The sequence below is a fragment of the Lepidochelys kempii genome, chromosome 7 (assembly GCF_965140285.1).
Source record: "Lepidochelys kempii isolate rLepKem1 chromosome 7, rLepKem1.hap1, whole genome shotgun sequence".
In the NCBI taxonomy this organism is placed as follows: Eukaryota; Metazoa; Chordata; order Testudines; family Cheloniidae; genus Lepidochelys; species Lepidochelys kempii.
The window spans coordinates 99,202,344-99,224,993 of record NC_136386.1 but is presented as its reverse complement, the minus strand read 5'-3'; the positions used below and the strand labels follow the sequence as shown (position 1 = coordinate 99,224,993).

General features: G+C 38.0%; 1 protein-coding gene across 1 annotated transcript in view; it reads right to left on the bottom strand.

Moving 5' to 3' along the window:
* Positions 1 to 22,650, bottom strand: part of TCERG1L (transcription elongation regulator 1 like) — a 327,912-nt gene that overhangs the window by 47,368 nt on the left and 257,894 nt on the right. The window contains 3 exon segments of the mRNA XM_073354780.1: positions 5,106 to 5,260; positions 11,928 to 12,016; positions 15,104 to 15,198. Of these exon segments, the coding sequence (XP_073210881.1) occupies positions 5,106 to 5,260; positions 11,928 to 12,016; positions 15,104 to 15,198 (339 nt within the window).

Genomic DNA, 22,650 nt, shown 5'->3' with positions numbered 1-22,650 from the left:
TCTCCAACATAACAGTGCTCTGAATTCAAATGCACTGGCTACCAGAATTTACTTTCACACAATGCCTAGGTTGATTTTTGGAGTTTTAAGTAGTTTACTGGATAAATATCATTCTGTATGTGCTGAGCTCCTAGTATAGTTAAACAACAGAAAGACCAACCCTAAGCCTCTCTTCAGCCAATCCTGAGATTCTGCATGATATGAACACAGAACACTATGATGAGATGAAAAAAAACACAATTTCATTTGTGACTTTAAAAATAGATCTGAATCCAGATTTCCAGATCCATTGCCTTACATGGATCCTTAGAATATAATCCTAGCCCAATTGAAGTCAGTGGCAGAACTCTGACTTCAGTGGGGTCAGGATTTTACCTCTGAAGCCTACCCTAAGAAATCATACTAATATTAATATGTTAATTAAACTATATTTAACAATATACATTACTAAATTACTTTAAACCAATAAGTCCTTTGTATTTGTGCTAAATATTAAATTTACATTATGGGTCAAATCCTCCTTATATTGAGGCCAATTGGAATTTGGCATTTTATTTCAAAAGGAGCAAGTCTAGTCCTTGATTTTTTTTGTCTCCTTGTTTTAAGGAATTTTAATTGTGATTCAATGAACAGAACATAAACCAAACTACAGCATAAAGGAGAACTACAATAATATAAAAAGCCTCAAAAACTCTGATCACAGAATTTGGAGGTTAGGGACAGGAACAGACACCATAACAGAAGGAAATATATACCAGGTTAAAATTATTTAAACTCTGCTGACTACAGAGTAAATTCAGGGGAAGCAAAAATGAATGGCACTTTAAAATAAAAAGGCTATGGCCTATACAATACAATACATCAGCACAAGTATTATGAATATACTTTGATATATGGTAATGAACGTTAAGTAGTGTTTTCAGTATCAGTACAATGCATGAAGATAGCTATCCATAGCTGCTAAATTCTTCTATAGAGAAGCCTATATAGAAAACAATTTGGGTACTTAGAAGATAGAGTAAAATAATACAGTCTTGCTATTTTAAAGCCATTAATCAGGAGCTATTCATCCTGCTGAGACTGCAGTGATCTTAACTTTAATAAATTCCTAGGAAAGTAATATGTAATCTTTTAACAGTGTACTTGATGTTGCTTTCAAAGAGAATTCAAGTTAAAAATGACCCAAGATTCAGGGCTGATTGGGCAAACACAATCCCATTTCTACAAAATGGCATCTCTAGTAAAAAAAAAAAAAAAGCTATGCTCACCAGGCATCAACGTCAAATAAAAATCAATTGTCTCTTATCTGAGTTAAGCTACAACAAGTTAGCAAACATCTTAGACTGAATATCTACAAAACAGTTTATCACACCATAGATAGCCCTCTCAGAGTTGACTAGAAGATATATACTGCAAATGTTATTAATCTCAATGTGAGACCATGTTTCTTGAATAACGTATGTAGGGAAAGCAAGTAGAAAGAATATGAGTCCTGTCTGAAGTAGTAAGATTCTTCCATTTTACATCTGAATAGGGCCAGGAAAAGTATTGATCAATGACAGTCCAATGAATATGCGAAGGTCTGAAGCAACTGAAAGTTGGATATATAAAATCGACTGAAAAACAGTTATAAGACCCCCATCTAGTTCTCCAAAGAAAACCATCTCTCTGTTAATCATTGCTATGAAACAGATATATAAACTGTAAATCTAAGAAACATAGCAGCAGTGAAAAAAGCTAATAGAATGTTAAGAACCATTAGGAAAGGGATTGATAATAACGCAGTAAATATCATAATGCCACTATATAAATCCACCTTTAATACTGTGTGCAGTTCTTGTTGCCCTATCTCAAAAAAATGTATATTAGACATGGAAAAAGTACAGAGAAGGGCAACAAAAATGATTAAAGTATGAAACAGCTTCCATATGAGGAGAGATTAAAAAGACAACTGTTCAGCTTGAAAAAGAGACAATTGAGGGGGGCGTATAAGAGAGAAGACAGGATACTGGGTTGGATGGACCATTTGTCTCATGCAGAATAGTAATTTTTATGTTCTTATAATGTATAGTTACTGCATGCATTTTAGGAAGAAGAAAAAATATCCTTCCTAAATATCCTCCGCCCAGGATCCTGACACTACCTAAATTGATATAATTCCAGATTCTCCATTATGTTTCAGCGGTGTGATGCTAGTGTAACTCCATTCAAGACAACGGAGTTACACTAGTGTAAAGCTGGTAATGAAGAGTGGAGAATGAGGTCTTCAGTCTCTAAGCAGCTGAGTATAATGTATTAAATCATACATTCCTTACCATGTTCTTACTTCAACTCCTCCCATAGATTTCAAAGACAATGGAAATTTTGCCCAGTTTTGGATTGAGAGAAATGGCCCAGTATGAACCCATTAGTAAAGAATCCTGACACCTTCATAAATTAGTAAGAACTAATTTTTAACAAAGGTGGAATAATTAATAAATGCCTAATCTTTCAGTCATCCCTGAATTACAAATGCACTTGATCTTTTAGGACAGTGATATGCTGATAACCTATGATACTCTGATAATAATTATGTTTGCTCATATTTTTGTGTGCCTTTGATTTAAAAAAAAATAATTAAACCCAGCAACAGCAACTAAACTAAGTACATTTCTTACATATCTCACAAACATATAGCTTATTTGATTTATTTATTTACTCAAGATTTTCAGCTAATGGGTATGATGACAAATAATTTATTTTACCTCATCAGCTAATATATACTAATTATAACCTGATTTTCTGAAATACTCATACAAATCCCATTTAGATCAATGGAAGCTGCAAACTATTAGCAACAATGAAAATCCAGCTATATTTCACCAGAATAACCTGACACAATAGTCAAGGCATAATGTCACACACACAATAGCATGTAAAGAATAGGACACACAACAGAAAAGGAATTTCTTAAATAACATGTACCAACAATGGTCTTGGCACAAAGACATTTTGAGGATTAATGATAGGCTATGGATAATGGCCCTCAGTTTTGTCTTGGGTTATCATCCCCACATACCCAGTCATTAATTAATTCTCCAGAATGCCCTACACTTTTATTGCTATTGCTAAACAAAACTTATGTTGCATTGTGCTTTTGAACCGAAACTTCAGAAGATTTGGTCTTGGAGCCTTTGTCACTGTGTTTATCAGAAAGTTGTCTGCTTCAAATGAAGAAAGCTTTGATTTTGTTCCAAGTCTCTTTTAAAATTGAATTTATATCTATAAAGGCAAGAAACTCATCTCTTAAATGATGTTAAGTGATATATAAATATATCCCTTATAGTAACAACAAGGAGTCCGGTGGCATCTTAAAGACTAACACTTCCTCTATAGTAACAGTCCATGGAATTTTTTCTATCAAACCTTTACAACAAAGGTCCTGATTATCACTTACTCATATCAACTTGGAGGAACACCCTTTCATATCCTCAGTTCATCCTCACAACTCCTATTTAGGAGTAGTCCACTGAGAATTGTTTGTGGATGAACAATATTCACTGTGTCCTTTAAAATTTACTGTGTTTTTTACTTTCATTATAGGTGAAAAATAAATCTCACTTGACATACCTTCATGGGAAATGTGGGGATTGTTTTCACTTAGTTACAAAGTATTATATTTTCAAAAATAATGTTTAAGTTTACTTTTCTTCTTCGTCTTCATGGATCTCACCACTAAAGTATAGACATGGATTAAAGGAGCTTTGCAAGTGTAACTATACTATGAAATACATTATTCAATCCATATGTTCTGGTGGTGATGATCCCCCAATCCAAACAGCTAATTAAATATGAACAGTGCTTCAAATAATTGGTCTGCATGTAGCCCTGTTCCTAACAAGGGCAGAAAAGTTGTTGTTCACCCAGTGCTAATGTCCAGACAGCATGGTTTAATCTTTCCAGTGGTTTGCCACTTCAACCAAAAAAAAAAAAACCCACCTGTCAAAGTACCACATTGGGGAGAGGGAAGAAGAGGGAAACAGCTGAGGTCTGTGTTGAGCCCAACTCCCTCAGCTGCAGCCAAGAATTATCACACAGATCAAGAAGCAACACTAAATGGAGTGGAAACCAGTAATAGCCCAGGGCAGACAGCCATCAGCTGGCAAAGCATGTTTTTAGGGAGAAGTATTTACTTTTATAAGGCTAAATAACTGGTAAAGGGGGAGACTGAGGGCCTAGCTTATGTCACTGAGCAAATACTGACATGAGTTGTCTCAGTGGGGACTACTCCTATAAGTGGCCACTAATGTAAGTAATTGCTGCACCACTGAGGGCTGAGTGAGCAATTAAATAGGGGGTGGTAGATTAGAAATATAGTGAGTGAGCTGTGAGCAGGAAAGCTGAAAGAAGTGGGTGGTAAAGGATAGAGATGGGCAGGGGAAATTAGTTCATCAAATTGATCTTCTTCATGGCAGACCAGATGGCAAATCTTGGTTCTCCAAGAAGTGATCTTTTAAAAAAACACATTTGAAACACTTAACATGCACTACTGCAAAGCAAGTTCTCTCTTCAGTCAACACCAAGAATGTCATTCCAAAATCTACAGTGCCTGAGGGTTGACTGGCGAAGCCATGTTTGGATTGTGGTACCCACATGTCTGCCAAACCTTTCAGCAGTCCTCAGAGATTTACTTTGGGGATTATTTTCTTACAGCTGGGTTAAATAATCATTTATTACTGTACAACTGCTTTTGGTAGCATGGTCAATAAGACATTTGCAGAAATCATGCTATGCTAACGCATTCCCAATGTACGTTGTGGAAATATGCGTGCATTAAAGGTAAAAACAAAGTCTTCCAAGGTGTTATTTTTTAAATCAAAGATTCTTTCAGAATAATAAGCCACCTATTTTTTACTTCCTTGCTAACAATGAGAGAACTCCAATACAAATGTTAGAATTTCAGTGTAAATAAAGATTTTCTAAGCAGCATTACTGTTAACAAAATACTTTACACAAATCCAACAGGAAAATCATCATTCTGATAATTTTCACTTAATATATTTAACAATAAAGTTTCATTTATCATTTGATTTTAAATATATGCAAATAATCACAGCTTTAATTACTTGCTGAAGTTTCCAGCTTGCGTTTATGAGGTGGATCTTCAATGATTCTATTAATATCACCACGATTCTTTAGATCCACTGGTTTCTCCCATACTGACAGCTGCATTGTAGGGTTGAAGAAGAAGACTCGGTCATCTCCAGTCCAGACTACACACCTATTTTAATTAATAAACTATGCTTAGATAATCTCACATACACATAGAAACAAGATATTAAACTCATCGCTAACTCAATATTCTCCATAGTCTTATACAACCTGGGTGAAATTCACCTCAGGCTGATAGCCCTATCCAACTTAAGGTCTCTGCACTAAGGAAATTTCTCCCCATACTAATAAAATGTCATTATCAGTGGTCAGAATAGTACGCGGGCGCACACACACACACACTCTCTCTCTCCCCCCAACAGGGAAAAAACAAAAACAAACAAACAAAAAATAGAAACAAGGTAAAAGAATGATGCTTGTAACAATTGAGGCCATGGTAAAGGATTATATTTCACATTTTCAAAATGTGTCTGTGAAGATGGTGAACCACAGAGGTCTCAAGCTGTTTTGCATAGTCAATGTCTACTCAACACCCAGATATGATAGATTCAGAGGGTTTGCCGTTGCATAGAAGGCAGCCACAGAAACCTCATGTGGCTGCCTCTGAGGTAGAAGGCCTAGCCAGAATACCATTAGGCCTCCACGGCCATGGATCCCAGCCAAACCCAGTAGTTCCATGCCACAAAGACAGAAAGAGCCTGATCCAAAGTCCACTGAAATCAATTAAAAAAACCCCCTCCCATTGATTGATTTAATTGGGCTTTTGGATCAAATACGCAATGTGACCAAGCCACGATTGCTATGCAAACCAGAAATTCCTGACTTGTGCAATTTAAATGTCAGCCTGAGCATTGCATTAACTTAGTTCCTTACATTACACTTCCTTTTTAAAACAGGAAATACATTATTTTAATAGGTTTCAGAGTAACAGCCATGTTAGTCTGTATTCGCAAAAAGAAAAGGAGTACTTGTGGCACCTTAGAGACTAACCAATTTATTTGAGCATAAGCTTTCGTGAGCTACAGCTCACTTCATCGGATGCATGCGCATCCGATGAAGTGAGCTGTAGCTCACGAAAGCTTATGCTCAAATAAATTGGTTAGTCTCTAAGGTGCCACAAGTACTCCAATTATTTTAATAATAGGTACAATATCACAATGATGGATATTCAAGTAAACCCGGATGCACTTGATTAAATGTATAGTTTTTACAGACATATAGTATATGCATCTGAAGCCTGTACTTTGTGAATACTTAAGACAAGTAGTATACAACAAATATGCACTATGCCATTCTAAAATACATATAAAGGGCCAGCTCCTGACCTCCTTGAATCAGAAATACCTGGCAAGAACTGAGCTTATTAATGCAAGCTCTCCACCACTTGGCAGTTCTCAATGGCACAGGGGAATACAGCTATCAAAAAGACATGCTTAAAAAGAAATCTGTTCTGTGTAAAAGACTGAGAACATAAAAAGTGATATATAAATGCTAAGTACTATTATTGGATAATCTGAAGTTTTCTGTGAACTAATAGTAAGAGAGCACCATTGATTGCCTGTCCTGGTAATAAAAAATATATAACCTTTGGAGCAGCCTAAAGGGAGACTGTATATCTTTATAGTGCAGAAAACAGAGGCAAGAAGTGTTCTACTGGTAAAAGTAAGAAGATAAAAGTAATTAAGGATTCATTGTAAATTATGTGCATTCCCAAGGTAGAAGACAAAGTTGGAAGTGAACACAAACCTGTTGACTTCTCAGTTATAGTTATCCCTGATGCAAGTCCCTCGTATCTTTGGAGCTAAAATGAATAGTGGGGACCTGAAGATATTTTAATGATTTTCATATTATTATAATATACAAATGCTTCAACTCTGAAAATAGCATCCCAGAATGGCTGACCTGTTCTTTTATGTGGTAATAATTAGGTGAAAACAACATTTGGTACTTTGTGTCTCAGAGCTACAGTTCTCAGTTCTATCACAGACACCGTTAATCAGATCAAGAACTCTAAATGTACCATTAAGCATTAGTCTTTGGCTCACAATAGATCAGGATAGAGTTGATGGAAGACTTTAGGAACAAAAAACCAAACTATCATAAATACCACAGTCCTACTGGCAGGCACCTTAGAAGCCAAGCATTAGGGAGAAGAAGGGAGTAATTAGCAGTTAACTGATTTATTTAATAATATGGTTCCATTTCTCCCTTTACCTAAATCTGTAGATAATGGGCCCAATAGTGTCAAATGGTGCATGCCTCCCACAAAATGCTGAGCACTCTCAACTGTAATTAGCTTTAATGGCAACTGAGCTCATTCAGCCCTTTTGCAGAATCTGTCCCCATAGGAGTGCTACGTGGAGCTCATGATGTACTTCAAAAGCAGGAAGCCAGTATACTGTGAGTGTCACAGTCATGCCATCATACACATTTAGGACAGTCTCAGCCTCTGCCAATTGTGCACATCAGCATCTCTGGCCAGGAGGAGATGAAAACAAGGCTATTTTCAAAAAGCTGTTGATCCTGCTCTCTAATAATTTAATAGTTACTTCTCCCACGCACAAGTTCAAAGTCTCTGATCTCACACACAGTTTCTGTCACTTTGGGTGATGGGAGACCACATTTGAGGCCGATAATGTATTAGCCATTTGAAGTGTACTGCTAGGCCATCTGGAGTCTCAGCATTTATCTAATAAAAACAAGGCGATTGCTAAAATGGAAATGGCACATTTCCACACCTGACTGAAAGACCAAGTAAGCATCTCCAGAGAGCTGCAAAAATGGATCCAAATGGCAGGTCCCTCATGAAACCTTTTCATTTTTCCATAACTAACCCAATTTGACATTTAATTTAAAATTAGTACCTCCTTCCCCCACATTACATATCACCTGTAACTCTTTGGCAAAATAAAAACTTCATTATCCAAAAGGGGAAATATGGTATTTGGTGTCAGTCACAGATCACAAATTGAAAGTGCAGATGATGCTATGTTCTTTATACTGAAATTATTATCTAACTAAAATAATGACATTTAAATATATAAGAAAATAACCTTAATATATTATATGCTGTATTTATGTGGCAGTTAGGCAGGGTTAACTAATATTTCTGAGAACTGTTTAGTCAGATAAACAAATCTGGCTAATTATTGCCCTGCTCTAATCTCTCCTTTTTATTGGAATTTATTCATCAGGTGGAGGCCAAGAAATGTTTATGAGACCTGAAGTCCTTAAATTTTAGTCAGACATTAGTGTTCTGGTCTCATTAATATATGATCTTCTCTGAGCAATAAACAATAGTTGGGTGCCCAAGTTACCTCAAGTCCTTTTGATACCATCAGAGGTCAATCAAACTGTGGAGAAGAAAAAAGTGGAAGCAGTCCCTTCCCTTTTGGCTCTCCCTTCTTCATCTTGTTCTTTCTCCAGTGGCCTCTTGTACTTCCACCGACTGTTTCCCTCTTCCCCTGTCCCTAGCCCTTGAAGTTCTCTCACTCTCTCTCTGCTCCCCTTCCATTTCAGGCCCGGAAAACACTTCCTGAACTTTATGCACTGTTCATGGTCCTCATGAAATCAATGGCTCTACTCTGTGCATAAAGTTAAGCATGTGTCTTTGCAGGATTGGGGCCTTGGCAGCTAACCTTTTCTTCTGTCCTCTTCTCATGGAGAATTCCATTCAGCTCGGAAATTCTCCCTAGGAGTTATGGAATGAAATTAAGGAAGGGAAAATTCCGGCTGAAAAAAATTGGACAAAAATTCCTAATGATGAAGGCTGTGGAAAAGTCATCCATAGTGAGAGGGGATGGAAGCCTAACTTCTTGGGACCTTTAAAAATAGACCGGACAAACCACTGGAAACATAAATATAGTATAGAGAAAAAAGTGGCCCCAGGGGATGTGTAAAGCGACTAAGCAATCGTTTTCCATCTCTGACTACTGTGGTATCTATGGGTAAGTAAATTAATGGGCTGTTTCTGTTGTAATGCATCACTGAAGTAGTTAATGTTGTCCTTTAAATTGTTATTGTTAGGCTTCATGATTAACATCCCACTGGGACTGATGAAACAAGTTCACAGCTCTCATAGCTATTTGTAATTGCTAACTGTCGGAAGACAAAGGAAGACAGGCATAAATAGTTACAGTTTGAACTGCTGTTTTTGCAGACAAGAAACATGTTCTCTGTTGTCTGTGATTCCATGGCTGCTGAATTTTCCACAGAATTCAGCAGCACTTGAAACAGAATTCTACACCAGAATCTAAAGCTTTCACTAAAAGATTTAAAGTAGAGATTCACAGTGTGCTCCATCTCTTTCAAGTCACTTTGATGTAAAAAAATTAGTGTAAACCCAGGTTAATTCACCAGCTAAATTTAGTTGTCCAAGCAGTGCAAAGCAGTCAGAGTGGACTGGTGAATTTGGGCCTAAATTTCTAGCCTTTATAGTTGTGAGGTGTATAAACTTCCAAATGTGAGTCCCATGTAAACCAATACTTTTTTTTCTGCCTGAGTCTGTGTACAGATTGCCTGCAACAACAGCTCCAAGAATCACAAACTGCTCGTATTCACCGTAATGGGATGTTAACGTCAAATAATATGCTTCACATGTATTTGTTATTCATTCTATGAAATGTATTATACATATATTTAAAATCAAAGTAAAATATTTATTTTATGTTGTAAAATTGGTCAATTTCAATGGATATGTGGAGGAACTATATTTATTTAAAATAGTTTTAAATACAACACATTGTATGTAAAATATACTAATGGGATTCCATAGATTTTAAATATCCACATTACAACATATGTACATCAATGCTTTTACAAAGCACAACAAGTGGCTTACTTTTCTTCTTTTCAGGTGACCAGCCAATGGAGGGCTTCACCCTACTTTGCAACTGTTTTGCCTGAATAAGAAGTGCAGGATGGGGCTCAGAATTAGCTCATTCCATTGCCTTTGGCACTTTGTGCTGAATGCCCTACAAGACTAAGAGGGACTGGCAGCACATTAACAATTGAAAACTCACCTTTTGGTTTGTTTTAAGAGGCACAACCTCCAGCCCCACTCAGGTTTCTCCAGTATGACACCCCAGCATACACCTAGTGATGTCACATCAACCATGGAATCCTGCGGAAGCATGGAGCCAACCTACAGGTGGAGAGGGGTTGAGGTAAATTCCAGGCTTTTGTTGAACTTGTTAATGTATTTAACTATTTGGCATGGCTTTGTAAACCTGTTCTTAAAGAACTATTTTATATCCCAAAGGGTGTAAATCATATAGACACCCCACACAGGCATGCTCCATGTTCCAGTGTGATTCACGGTGGATCTGAGTGCATCAGCATGGTGCATGTTGGGTATTGTCACATCAAGCAGGGGACAACTGTCAGTAATAGGGCTAGTCATTGTGGGACCTAATAAAAAGGGCCAGATTGTGATACCCTTACTCACAATGAGTAATGTCTTGCTCATCCAATAGTCTTATTGAAATCAATGGCACTATTAGAAAAGTAAGGTATTACTACTCATTGTGAGTAAGGATATCAGAAATCAGGACCAAAGAAAGGTGCAATTTCAACTGATGTGCTGAATGGCCCTTTCACCATTCAGCACAAGCTGCTAAAGATGATGGAATGCTGTGAATTCCTTTTGCAGGTTTCCAGTTGATTACAGACTCTACTGTACAAAAATAGATCGCTAGAATATGCTATAAATGGCTTATGATACTATTGGATTTAAATGGTTACGGTTCCCTAGATATCACCATTTACACATAGTAGCAGCTGTCATGGAGAGGAGTGGTTATCAAGAATCTTAAATATAGGTCATGATTAATAATGGCATTATGCTGTACATAGATCATGTTGACCTGCAATAAGACACAATATAATAATAAATCATAATTACAGATATTTACATAGGACCTTTTATCCAGAGATCCCACAAATCTCTACAGACCGATGAAAAACAACAGGGATCACTTTCTCTGCCACTAAAATGTAGCCATGTCTGGGGTAAAGAAAACACACACACACACACAGTTCAGGACAGAAACACACACACACACACACACACACAGAGTTCAGGACAGAAAATGAAGAATTATCTTTGTCCAGTTGAGACCACAGAGGGGTTTTAGTTAGGCAGATTGCCTGAATTGGGATTTGGCCAGAAAAACAAGCTCACAGGACACAACTTACTCATAAATATCACCTGAGATCTATTACAAACCTGTAAGACAATGAGTTTCCTCAACTCCCACTGATGTCACTGGGAGATGAGAATGATCGGGCCCTAAATAATCAATAGTATTTCTTGCAGTACCAAAGTTTTCTTTTCAGGTCATTCAAGCACTAACCAGAGCTGACCCTCCTTATTTGTGAGATCTGATAAGATCAGAGCTCAAGCTAGTGAGGCTGAAGTTCTATATAACTCTACTTGATATGAACTAGCAAAAACCCCACAATCATTTACATTCTGAAGATAAGAATTGATTCTTAGCTTGAGTTGGTATCAGGTGCACACTTAACTTTTCTTATAAATGCTTGATAGCTGTCTTAGACTGTACATGTGGCTATGTCCTATCATTTTGTGTAGCTATATGAATAGTGATGTAAATCTACAATGCTACTTTGTAAAAGAAAATAGGGCAATGTTGTTAAACATCCAGAATTGTATTACTGTTGCTATTATGCACTCATAAAGAAACAGACCACTAATATATGTTTGGCAATAACAATGATATTGATGATTCATTATTATTCATCCTGAATATACTTACCATGGTGACCCTGGTACAGGAGTAGATGCCACAGGCTTGTTACCATTTGATATGCTGTCATCTTCATTTACTAGTTTCAAAGGATGATCCTTGACATAGAAAGACACAAAAATTAGTCAGCAAGTGAAACTGATGCTTAGGAGTGCTACTATTATATAAACAACTCTGTTTAAACTGGAGGTGGATTATTAAATCATCGTTATACCACTGGAGGCCATACAGACAACCATCTACCTCTAAACCAGCTACGTTAGATTGGAAAGAATACAAAACTGCCCTATTTGGAACGTTACACATGCAAAGCTCGAGAGAGAGAGTCTTCCATATACAGCACAGGTACCAGCTCACTTAGAATACTGTGTATAATTTTGTGCATTTCACCATAACTAGGATAGGCCACATCATCATCAGACAGAAGGAAACCAACCAACCATGTGGGTTGGGATACTCAGAAAGCTCAGGATCAGGTGGGGTTTTGGAACCAGAAGGCCAGCGAAAAGTGCAGAATGCTCTGAAGGAACATGCAGGGGCAAGGAAAACTTGCACATCTGGACAGGTGTGAGGAAAAGGCTTGAAGGGAAGGAGTGCTAGTGCTTGTGCCGTGGGTTGGCAGCAAAACACTTCCGTTTGGCAGTGAAGAGCATATGGTTGCAGGAGGCAGTTTGCATGGTAAGCAACTGGAACTGCTAGAAGTCAGGCATCAGGGAGGTTGAGGGTGCTCTGCATAAGTTAATAATTCAGTCACTATTAGGAATAACACCTATTTGTAGACAATTTTGCATTACTTTGCTCAAGAATAATGCTGTTGAGAGTGATTCTCCACTGGCCTGTGTGTATGTTCTGACAACAGTTCTTATACTACCAGCCATTGCACTGAGATTTTTGCCCTTTGGCTGGAAGCCTGGCATATGTAGACCTGTTTACTATTTGAAAATTGCAGACAGGCAATCTCCAAAACATTTATTTATCAGGTAGCCTGGAAAGCTACAGGTAATAAGTGTTTTAAGCATTAAAAATCAATTTATATCAGTAGCTTAAAGAAATGAATGGAATGGAGGACGGAGATGCTATGATAGCTCCCATACAGTGTCAATGCTTGAGAGGATGATATGATTAAAAAATAATAAGCACATAGACAGAGCTCTTAATCTTCAAAGTGCTTTACAAATTGTAAGCATTCAATAATGCTTCTGAGAGCCAGTGCAGCACTCTGGATCAGCTGCAGAGTCTGAGGGATGATGGACGTAGACATTATGATTGCATAAAGCATAATGTCTCCAAGGTGCTGGGGGAAGGTGGGATAGGAATGGGAGTGGAGAGAATGAAACAGACTGAACAGTGGCACTTGCTATACCTTTCCAAAAGGTTGAGGGTGCTCTCTGTGCAGCGCTGCCTTACTGGGGTAAACTGGAGGGGCAGGGAGAAAAGAGAGGAGGAGAAGAGGCTGGCCACACATATCACCTTTGAGTTGTGTGACCCTGCCAGGAATGGTCTCCTCTTGTTCTCAAAGGGACTAAGCGGACTCATTATTGTTACCTACACTGTGGAGGTGCTGGAGGGTGAGGTGCTGAGTATAAGGAGGGTGAGGTGCTGAGTATAAGGGTAGGACTGTCCCATGCCAGCACACTCATTACAGACATGAATCCCTAATTTGGCCCTAACAGTTTAATCTCCATATTGTCTTCATGAGGAAAGTAAGTCTTTCTACATATCTTAAAAGACTGATTGAGGCCCTATATCATAGAATCATAGGACTGGAAGGGACCTTGAGAGGGCATCTAGTCCTGTCCCGCACACTCATGGCAGGACTAAGTATCATCTAGACTATCCTTGACAGGTGTTTGTCTAACCTGCTCTTAAAAATCTCCAATGATAGTGATTCCACAACCGCCCTAGGCAATTTATTCCAGTGCTTAATCACCGTGACGGTTAGGAAGTTTTTCCTAATGTCCAACCTAAACCTCCCATGCTGCAATTTAAGCCCATTGCTTCTAGTCCTATCCTCAGAGAGAAATTTTTTCTCCCTCCTCCTAGTAACAACCTTTTATGTACTTGAAAACTGTTATCATGTCCCCTCTCAGTCCTCTCTTTTCCACACTAAACAATTTTGCATTAGAACCCCAATTTTTTCAATCTTCCCTCATAAGTCATGTTTTCTAGACCTTTAATCATTTTTGTTGCTCTTCTCTGGACTTTCTCCATATCCTTTACAATCCACTGAGAAAGAATTTGGGTATAAAAAAGCTACACAGATACTACATATGTACAATGCTAGTGTTGCTGTTAATCTCTAATCTTACATTAGATAAAAAATTAATGAACATTAACAGTTGTAATCCATATATATAAAATTACCATCTTTATGTAATGATCTCATTAATTATCTTTAAGAAGGGGTAAAAGTATATTAATTACATACACAGAGGATATCAAATTGGGAAGTGTTGCAATGACAGTGAGGTAGGGGCCTAAAAATGAGTCCTCATGCACTTCTCTCTCATGGCTTGTGGACGTTTCTGCACACACATCTGGAGTTTGGGGATCTCTAGATGCTTGATAGCTGGGGCCTTGGAGATCCTGATTCTCCAAGTCATTTAAATGCGCAAATAAAGGGACAAAAAGAGCTGGTCTCTATTAAAGTGCTGCCTTAATGTCTCCTCTCCTTCACTCCCCAGCACTATTTAGAATGTACAAGGTTACAAAACTGAGTGAGAGATTGGATGAGTAGATAGAAAGAAAGTCTCCCACAATGTCTGTGAAACTAAAACACTGTCAGAATTATAGGGAACTCTATTCTTCTCTTTAGTTTTCCATCAGCTGAGTTTCACACATAGACATACCCCACACCCACTCACTCATGCACAAACATAGACAAGTAAATAATAACAAAACAACAACAAGTAGTCTGGTGAGGAAGAAAGACACAGATTCTTATTTCTGTATTTAAATACTTAGGAGGCACTCAGATGCTACAGTAAAGGAGGCCATATATAAAGTACCACAATGGACAGATTTGACAGAAACCTCTAGAAAAATAGATGTCGAGAAAAATAGAGTAGGGAACAATCCTGTCTTGACAGGAAGAGCTCCAGATCCTATGATAGTCCTTTACTCACTCTGATTTCTGCAGTTCAATTTTTTTAAAATGAGAACAAAATCCATAATGAGAAACAGACCTTATCCTCATCATTCTCTGTTGGCTTGCTTTTCCTGTCGGTATGCAAAATCAGTGTTGGTGGGCAGGAGGCTCTGCTTGATTCTTTGCCTTTATCTGTAAGGGAAATATATATATAGATATATATATTTAAATTCACAATAAATATATTCCTAATTACCCACCGAGATAGCTCAAGAGTTTATATTCTATCACTTGGGAGCTTCGAGTTTAGCTGTAAAGACAGAGTCCCCATTAGGGAATAAGCTGGATGGTGAGACAAAATGTTCCATTATTTAAAAAGAGTGATTGTGGTGTTTAATAGAAGTGATCTATTCAGTTTCCAAGAGTATGTGGCCACATCCCAGGACCTGCTTGAATCCACTTTGAGGTGTTGGGGTGAAGGTGCACTAAAAATGCTAGGTCAGGGATAGAACAATGAGCCTGTAGTGCTGGAAAATATAGTAAATATAAGCATTCATGAGCTGGCTTGACTATGTGTTTATGAATTCCATCCTAGGACATCATCCAATTCATGACAGCATGTTTTTTCTAGAACAAGAAATATGGAGAACTCCATGGAGATCTGAATCTTCTCCTACCTACCTCAAAACTTTCTCCCCACACATAAGGAAAGGAATATATTGCGTTACAAAATGTTGACATAAATTCATACATTTTACTGTGATACATTCAAACACACTGTAACTAGCTGATTATTTATTGTACTGTAGTCTCCATCCTGCTCCTATGGAAGTCAATGGCAAAACAGTCTTTGACTTCTACGGAAGCATGATCAGAGCTTGTATTTGTCCTTAGCTGCTTAGAGCATGGAAGAAGCTGGAAAATCTTTTGGAATTTCATTTGTCTCCAAAGTTTGTTGGGCTATCGTCTCCTCAGTACAGTGAAAACTGTTTTAAGCAAACATTTAAGGGACTGACTGAAGTCTGGCTTCTTAACAGAAGTGGTCTAATATATGGAGTATAAAGATGCATTCAATAAGTTTGGGGATATCTTAAAGTTGTTCTTTAAGACAGGAGGTTCATAATGAGTGTGGTCTTCAGTACTACAGATTTCATTCTATTTACTGCTGTGTACCTTGTGTTATTAATCAATTCCACCCAAGGAATGTGACTGCAAACTGGGTGTAAAATAATGCCATATCAGAATAGCGCATCTTACACTCACTTTGTATAGGGGCAAACAGCAACATAAGGAGTGCAGGGGGTGGAGAATTAGCCCCTGACTTGTGTGATAAAAAGTGTTCAAAATGGAGGATAGGACACTTTGGCTCTTTCCTACAATACTATTTTGCCACTCAGTGAAGACAATGAAGTTACACTGGTAAGTAGCAGAGTGGACAGCCAGGCCTACGCACACATGCACAAATTTCACCCTGTTTATGGATAAATTTAGTTCCAGAAAAGATAAGATCTGGACTATTTTTGATCCTTAAAAGAGAATGTCTCTCCTCATTCTCCTTTCCCTGATATGTCTATTTATTGATTCCTTCATCATTAACTTACACTCAGTAATCACAATTTATTGGATGTGATTCTCTTCTTACTTCCAGTAGCTTTAACCTTTGAAACTCAGTTGACTTAATTGGAATTACCCCAGTGTGAGTGAGTGAGTGAGTGGAGATTCATGCCCTGTATACTGTATTACAAAATCTGGATACAGGATTGCCACGTTTTACTAGAAATTTTTAGCAGTAAAGGTGATTAACCACTGGAATAAACTACAAAAGGAAGTGATGGCTTCTCAATCTTTGGATGACTTCAGATCAAGATTGGATGCCTATATGGAAGATATGCTTTAACCAAACACAACTTATTGGGTTCAATGCAGGGATGAAATTCTAGGGTCTGTGATACACAGATCAGAAGAGATGATCTAATGCTTCTTTCTGGCCTTAAAATCTACTAATCTAACAAATGGACCCCACACCAGGAAGTTCAGATCTCCAAAGTTCAGGGATATTTAGCTGTAAGGTTTCTCTGTTTGGAATCCTCCACTACATCACACCAAGCAGTGATGATGTTTCAACATACAAAAGTTAAAATTTCCTGCAGTAGCATTTACATACAAAATAAACATTACCATATTTTCCTGAATTCATAGCTGAAGAGCTCTGATCACATGACAGCCCTGTACAAATTATCAAAAGGAGAACTGGATCATGCAGAAATGAATCTTCTTACAACTCTTTGGGACTATAGTGCATCTGAGAGCCCTTGACAAATATTAAGCCTGCTTCACAATGAGATAGCCATTTTCTGTTTTGTCACTTACTAATATTAACAGATTGTTCATAGTCCAAGCAATAGCTTATACTTGAACTCTCAAAGAGATCTGTTAACACTATAACATAAAGATGAAGAGATGCTTCCATCTTAGATCCAGCTTGGTGGGATGAGGGCAATCCACAAGGGCATTCCAACACCCTCGTTGCCAACCACCTTAGCTTGGAATCCAGGAACGGTTGTCAATCTGCAAACTATATTCTCTTACTTTTGTTCAGTATCTTACAAAAGGTATATTTGCAATAATTATTGGAGAATTCATGATAAAGTATGATTATTGCAATGCATTATAAAGCAGAACCACATACAAGAATACTACACACAAATAATATGGATGTTACTCAGAGTCCAGAGTGTGAACATGTTAGCAAGCATATAACAGAAAACAAAGTGACACAAACAAGCATACACAACAAAATTCCAGTCTGACCATTACTCTCCTAGTAAGGGAACAGACACATTCTCCTTTTATCTATGATTTCTCCAGTGAAGTCTTCCCATTGGCATTCTATTTACAGTTGGCATGGCAACACCCATTTTTTCATGTTCTCTGTGTATATATATCTTCCTACTGTATTTTCCACTGCATGCATCCGATGAAGTGAGTTTTAGCCCAGGAAAGCTTATGCCCAAATAAATTTGTTAGTATCTAAGGTGCCACAAGTACTCCTCTTTCTATTTGCCTATTCACAGGAAGAATGACTCCAGCCACTGCTAGTGTGCTTCCCCTCAGCACACACTTCTCAAAATCACAGTACAACCATTATTTTGTACATAAATGAAGAGGTAGGAGAACCTGATTTTTAGATTCATCTCACTCACACTGCTTTTGCTTAACATTGTAAAATGAGATTAGAGCTGCGAACAGCCTGTCTGACATAACAGCCTCTCACAGATCCCTTCACCCAAATCTAAGGGCTTGCATCCCATACTTCTAGGAAACAAGCAGCTTGAAGTTTCCCCCAGACTGTATTAAAGCCATGATAAACGAGAAACATTTTTTTAAAGAAAGCGAACACCACTCTGGAGAAAAAGTGCTGGACGCATGTAAATATTTGACACTGCTCCGCCAAAGTGAAAATATATATCATAGGGGATGATGGAGAAATCACTTTTCCAAAAAGGATTTGGATTAGGTGTTCTCTTGTTAAATGTTATGCGTAATCAGGAGGAAGACTGAATACATTTATCAATTGATTTCCCCATTAGAGTAGGGAAGAGTGCAGAGTGGCTATTACATATCCAAATAATCTCTAAATATATTTTCCTACACTAGACACCTGTCAATACTGGATCCAAGCATTAAGGGCAAGATTCATATCTAGTGTAACACAATGAAGTCACACCTGGCATGAATTTGACTGTAAGTATTTCCAAATTATGTTTCACCATATTTAATTTCTCAACATGCGAATCTCACATACAGAAAGTTTCCCAAATCAAAAGGAACACCACAGTGATTCTGGTAGATGAAACTTCAAACATGCTGAGAAGGAGGCTGTGGTGTGCATATATATGTAACTGAAGAGAGATGTCTTGTTAAGGAGTGGCATCCTGGACTGATGCATGACTATGCTTTTTGTGTTTTGGTTCTATTGCTGACTGTAATGGAGTGAGTCATGGGGCTCTCTCTCCCCACCACTCACAACTCTCTCTCCTGAAGACTTTATTTTTGTTTTTATTGTTTGTCCTTTTCCTTAATCTGTAGTAAAAGTTCTCATTAGATTGAAAAATATGTTTTGGGGAAAAAAGATTAAAAAAACCCTTCAAAACCTGTTTGTGAACAGGACTAGAGAGAAGTGACGTTTGACAATCCAAGCTGACTCTCACCATCATTAGAGAAATGTGGAGGATGCACTTAAGAGGACCTAATCCAGACTCAACTCTGATATTATGTTATCACTGTTCTAGAGTTAACACCTCTGAAATCTTTCTCAAGGAAGATGATTTGCAATTTCTTCTGAATTGTTTCACAAAGTCATTCCTGTCCATTAGCTCTGCTCTATGATATCATTCAATTAGTCAGATTCTCTCTTCAGTGTCAGTCTCAGAGCCAACTTCTGGTTGTTTGTTTTCTCTTTATTTTCAATACCACAATAGGTTTAGTTCTCTGCCTGGTATTTTACCAGTGAAATCCCAGATGTTCACCTATTTATCTGAAACTGCAGAAGCAATGGACAAACGAAATGTACTTTCATAAATTCCTCCCCCAATAATAGGGATTTTTAAATTAAATATTCTCAATGTGCCTGCAGAAGAAGCTGGAGAAATTTCCTTTTGTAGTAGATACTCCTTTAACAGACATTGATTTTGCTGCAACTTCAGAGGCGTGTGGGTTAACCTGAGTACTAAGGGCTTTTTACACACAAAATTGGCTCTGATGCTGTGCCTATTCTAGCACAGAATAACTTATTCAATAGCTCTCTGAGGGCTAACGCTAGTATAAAATATAACATGTCTAAGTACTCCTTGCTTTGTGGATTTCCACAAACTCTGATGCTCTTGTCATGAAATAATCCCTGTATGGAAAACAGAATTATTTCATGACAGAATAGTCAAGACACTAGATGACTATAAAGGTAAACTAACTAAATACTCCTAATTACATAATTATAATCAGAAGCAAGAAAACGTGAGGCAAAATCTTTTGTACATGGATGCCTAATAAAATGGGGATTGTGTTTTTTTTCCTCACAGTTTAGGGGGAAATCACAATAGCCCTTCCTCCACTTCTTGCTTCTGACTTGGATGATCCAAGGAAGAAGCTATTTTATGTTTTATTTATTTATTTAGTATTGATCACTCTTCTGGTTTCAAAATTGGTCAACAGCTCTTTGATTCTTATTCATATTTATTTATATATATCGTATATATTTATAAGTTTGTGTGAGTAGCTCAAAGGAAAGAAAGAAAGCATTAGTAAGTTTAAATAGTCACAGTTGTAATTTAATTGGTAAATATAATAAATTCACTTGGTACATATATGAAATATTGTTGCATATGGGATGGAACACTTAACTCAGCATATCCTCAACATCTTGTTCATAGACCTGAAATTGCACGAACTAATCAAATGAGATACACAAAGACATGACTACATCCCAAGCAGCTAAGACTGAGAGCACATATGATTACTAAATTTCTGCTGAGATACTGACATTGGTGAATGGTGACAGAAAATGGAGGCCTACAAATTCAGTCAAGGGAATTGTATTTTTGTATATATGGGCACCTAACCTTCCCTCCACCCAAATATCTCCCACTCCTGACAGAATCCTGGCACCGGTGTAATATACTTAAATGGAAAATATGTGACTGCACTCTTCTGCAGGTAGGATTACACACATACTCACAAAGCACAATGATTTTGTGTGAAAGAAATAAGAGGGAATTGAATGTTAAGCAATAAGTATAGCTTCAAGTCCTTTGTGTCTCTCTCTCTTTTCTTCTGTCAGAAGTAACCTGGTTGTTACATTCCACATATATAGCCAAATGTAATGCTTTTCCTTGTGGAAAGGAGGAATTGAAAAGCTTTAAAATGTCCCCAAATTCTATAGTCCTACTCATGGGAATGGGGTGGTGGGAAGTATGATCCAGGATGGTAACATTCAAGATTAGAATTTGGGGGGGGGGGGGTGTGAGCAAGATTGTATGTTTTTCTAGAATTATTTTGTGAAAGTTCTATGGTCTGGGTTCTACAGAAGGGCAGACTAGGCAAATAATCACAATGGTCCCTTCTGACCTTAGAATCTATGAATCATCTCCTGCTTTCTTACCCATTCTGAAGTTCTCCCCTTCTAAGTATGGGAGAATCAAAAGCCAAGATAATTAAATTAGGTCCCATGCTCGCTTTTTAAAGATTTTCATAGGAACATAAGAATTGCCATACTGGATTAGACCCAACGTCCATCTAGTACAGGATCCTGGTTCTTAGAGTGGCCAGCTCCAGGTGCTTCAGAGGAAGATGTAAGATGGCCCTCCTCCCCTAGGAGACAGAGATGGGATGACCTGCCTCTCACATGTTTCTCATCCTGTCCTCTAACAGTTGGATCTTGGCTTAAGTCCTAAAACACAAAGTTTAATATCCCTTCCAAAATTTGTTGCCATTAATTATAATTCTGGATATTGTTGATATCCATATAAATATCCAACTGTATTTGAATCTTCAAGATCATCTCTAAAGGGATGGTTGGTAACAGATTGCCAGTGAAAGATACTTAGGTATCTATTCCCCCTTTGTTCCTTTAAAAATCGCTCCGTGTATCATCCAATTAGAGAACCGATATAACAATACATGATTTAGCTGACAAATCAGATACAAAAAACAGAAGATTGTGAGAACAGAACACTTACATGAATCCTCCCAGGAAACAGGTCATAAGCAATCACAATAAAATACGTGTCATGACCCATGGGTCTCAAACCTGGGCCCACAAGTTTCATGGGAACAGTGACTCTCCAACCTTCTGCCTGACAACAGCTTACTTGGGACCCATGAAGCCGAGCTCTATTGTAAAGTTCCATCCCTGAGGTCCAATTGGTGGAGTCCCAGAGCAGCTGATTGGCCCACTGGCCCCACTTAAGCCAGCAGCAGGAAAAGGAAGCTATCTGAACAGTCTAGCTGTTCTAGACTGTATGCCTCATGCTTCCTGCTCCTGCTACCCATCCCTGCTTCCCAGACTTGACTCCTGGCATCCAACTTGTGGTTCCCAACTTCCAGTTTGTCTCCTGTCTCTGACCCCCTGGTATCCTGACCTGGCCTGATTCTGGTTCGCAACTTGTGATTCTGATCTCCAGTTTGCCTCCTGCATCTAACCTTCTAGCAGCCTGACCCAGCTGACTCTTGACTCCTGTCCTGAGACTGTGGACTCTGGCTCCAAGTACTAGGTCTGCCCACCCATGACCCACTCCAAGTGCTAGGTCTGCCCGTGTGAGAGACCACATGTGACAATACGTTTGCACAATACATTTGCAAAACAGTTTTGAATAGTGAAGGAAGTCAACATTCTGACAACAGACCATTCATGAACAGGAAAAGGGCTAACTTTACCAGACACATTGCATGTTTCACTGATTTTAAGGCCAAAAGAAACCCTCAGAACCCTCTATTCTAACTTTCTGTACAGCATAGGACATAGAATTTCAGCCAAGTGATCCTTGCATCTGACCCAAGAAATTGCAGTAGAACTAGAGCACAGCTAGCTGAGAATTGTTCTTTCAGCTCAAGTCTTGTTGAACTAATGAAGCAGCCCATGAACTAGAA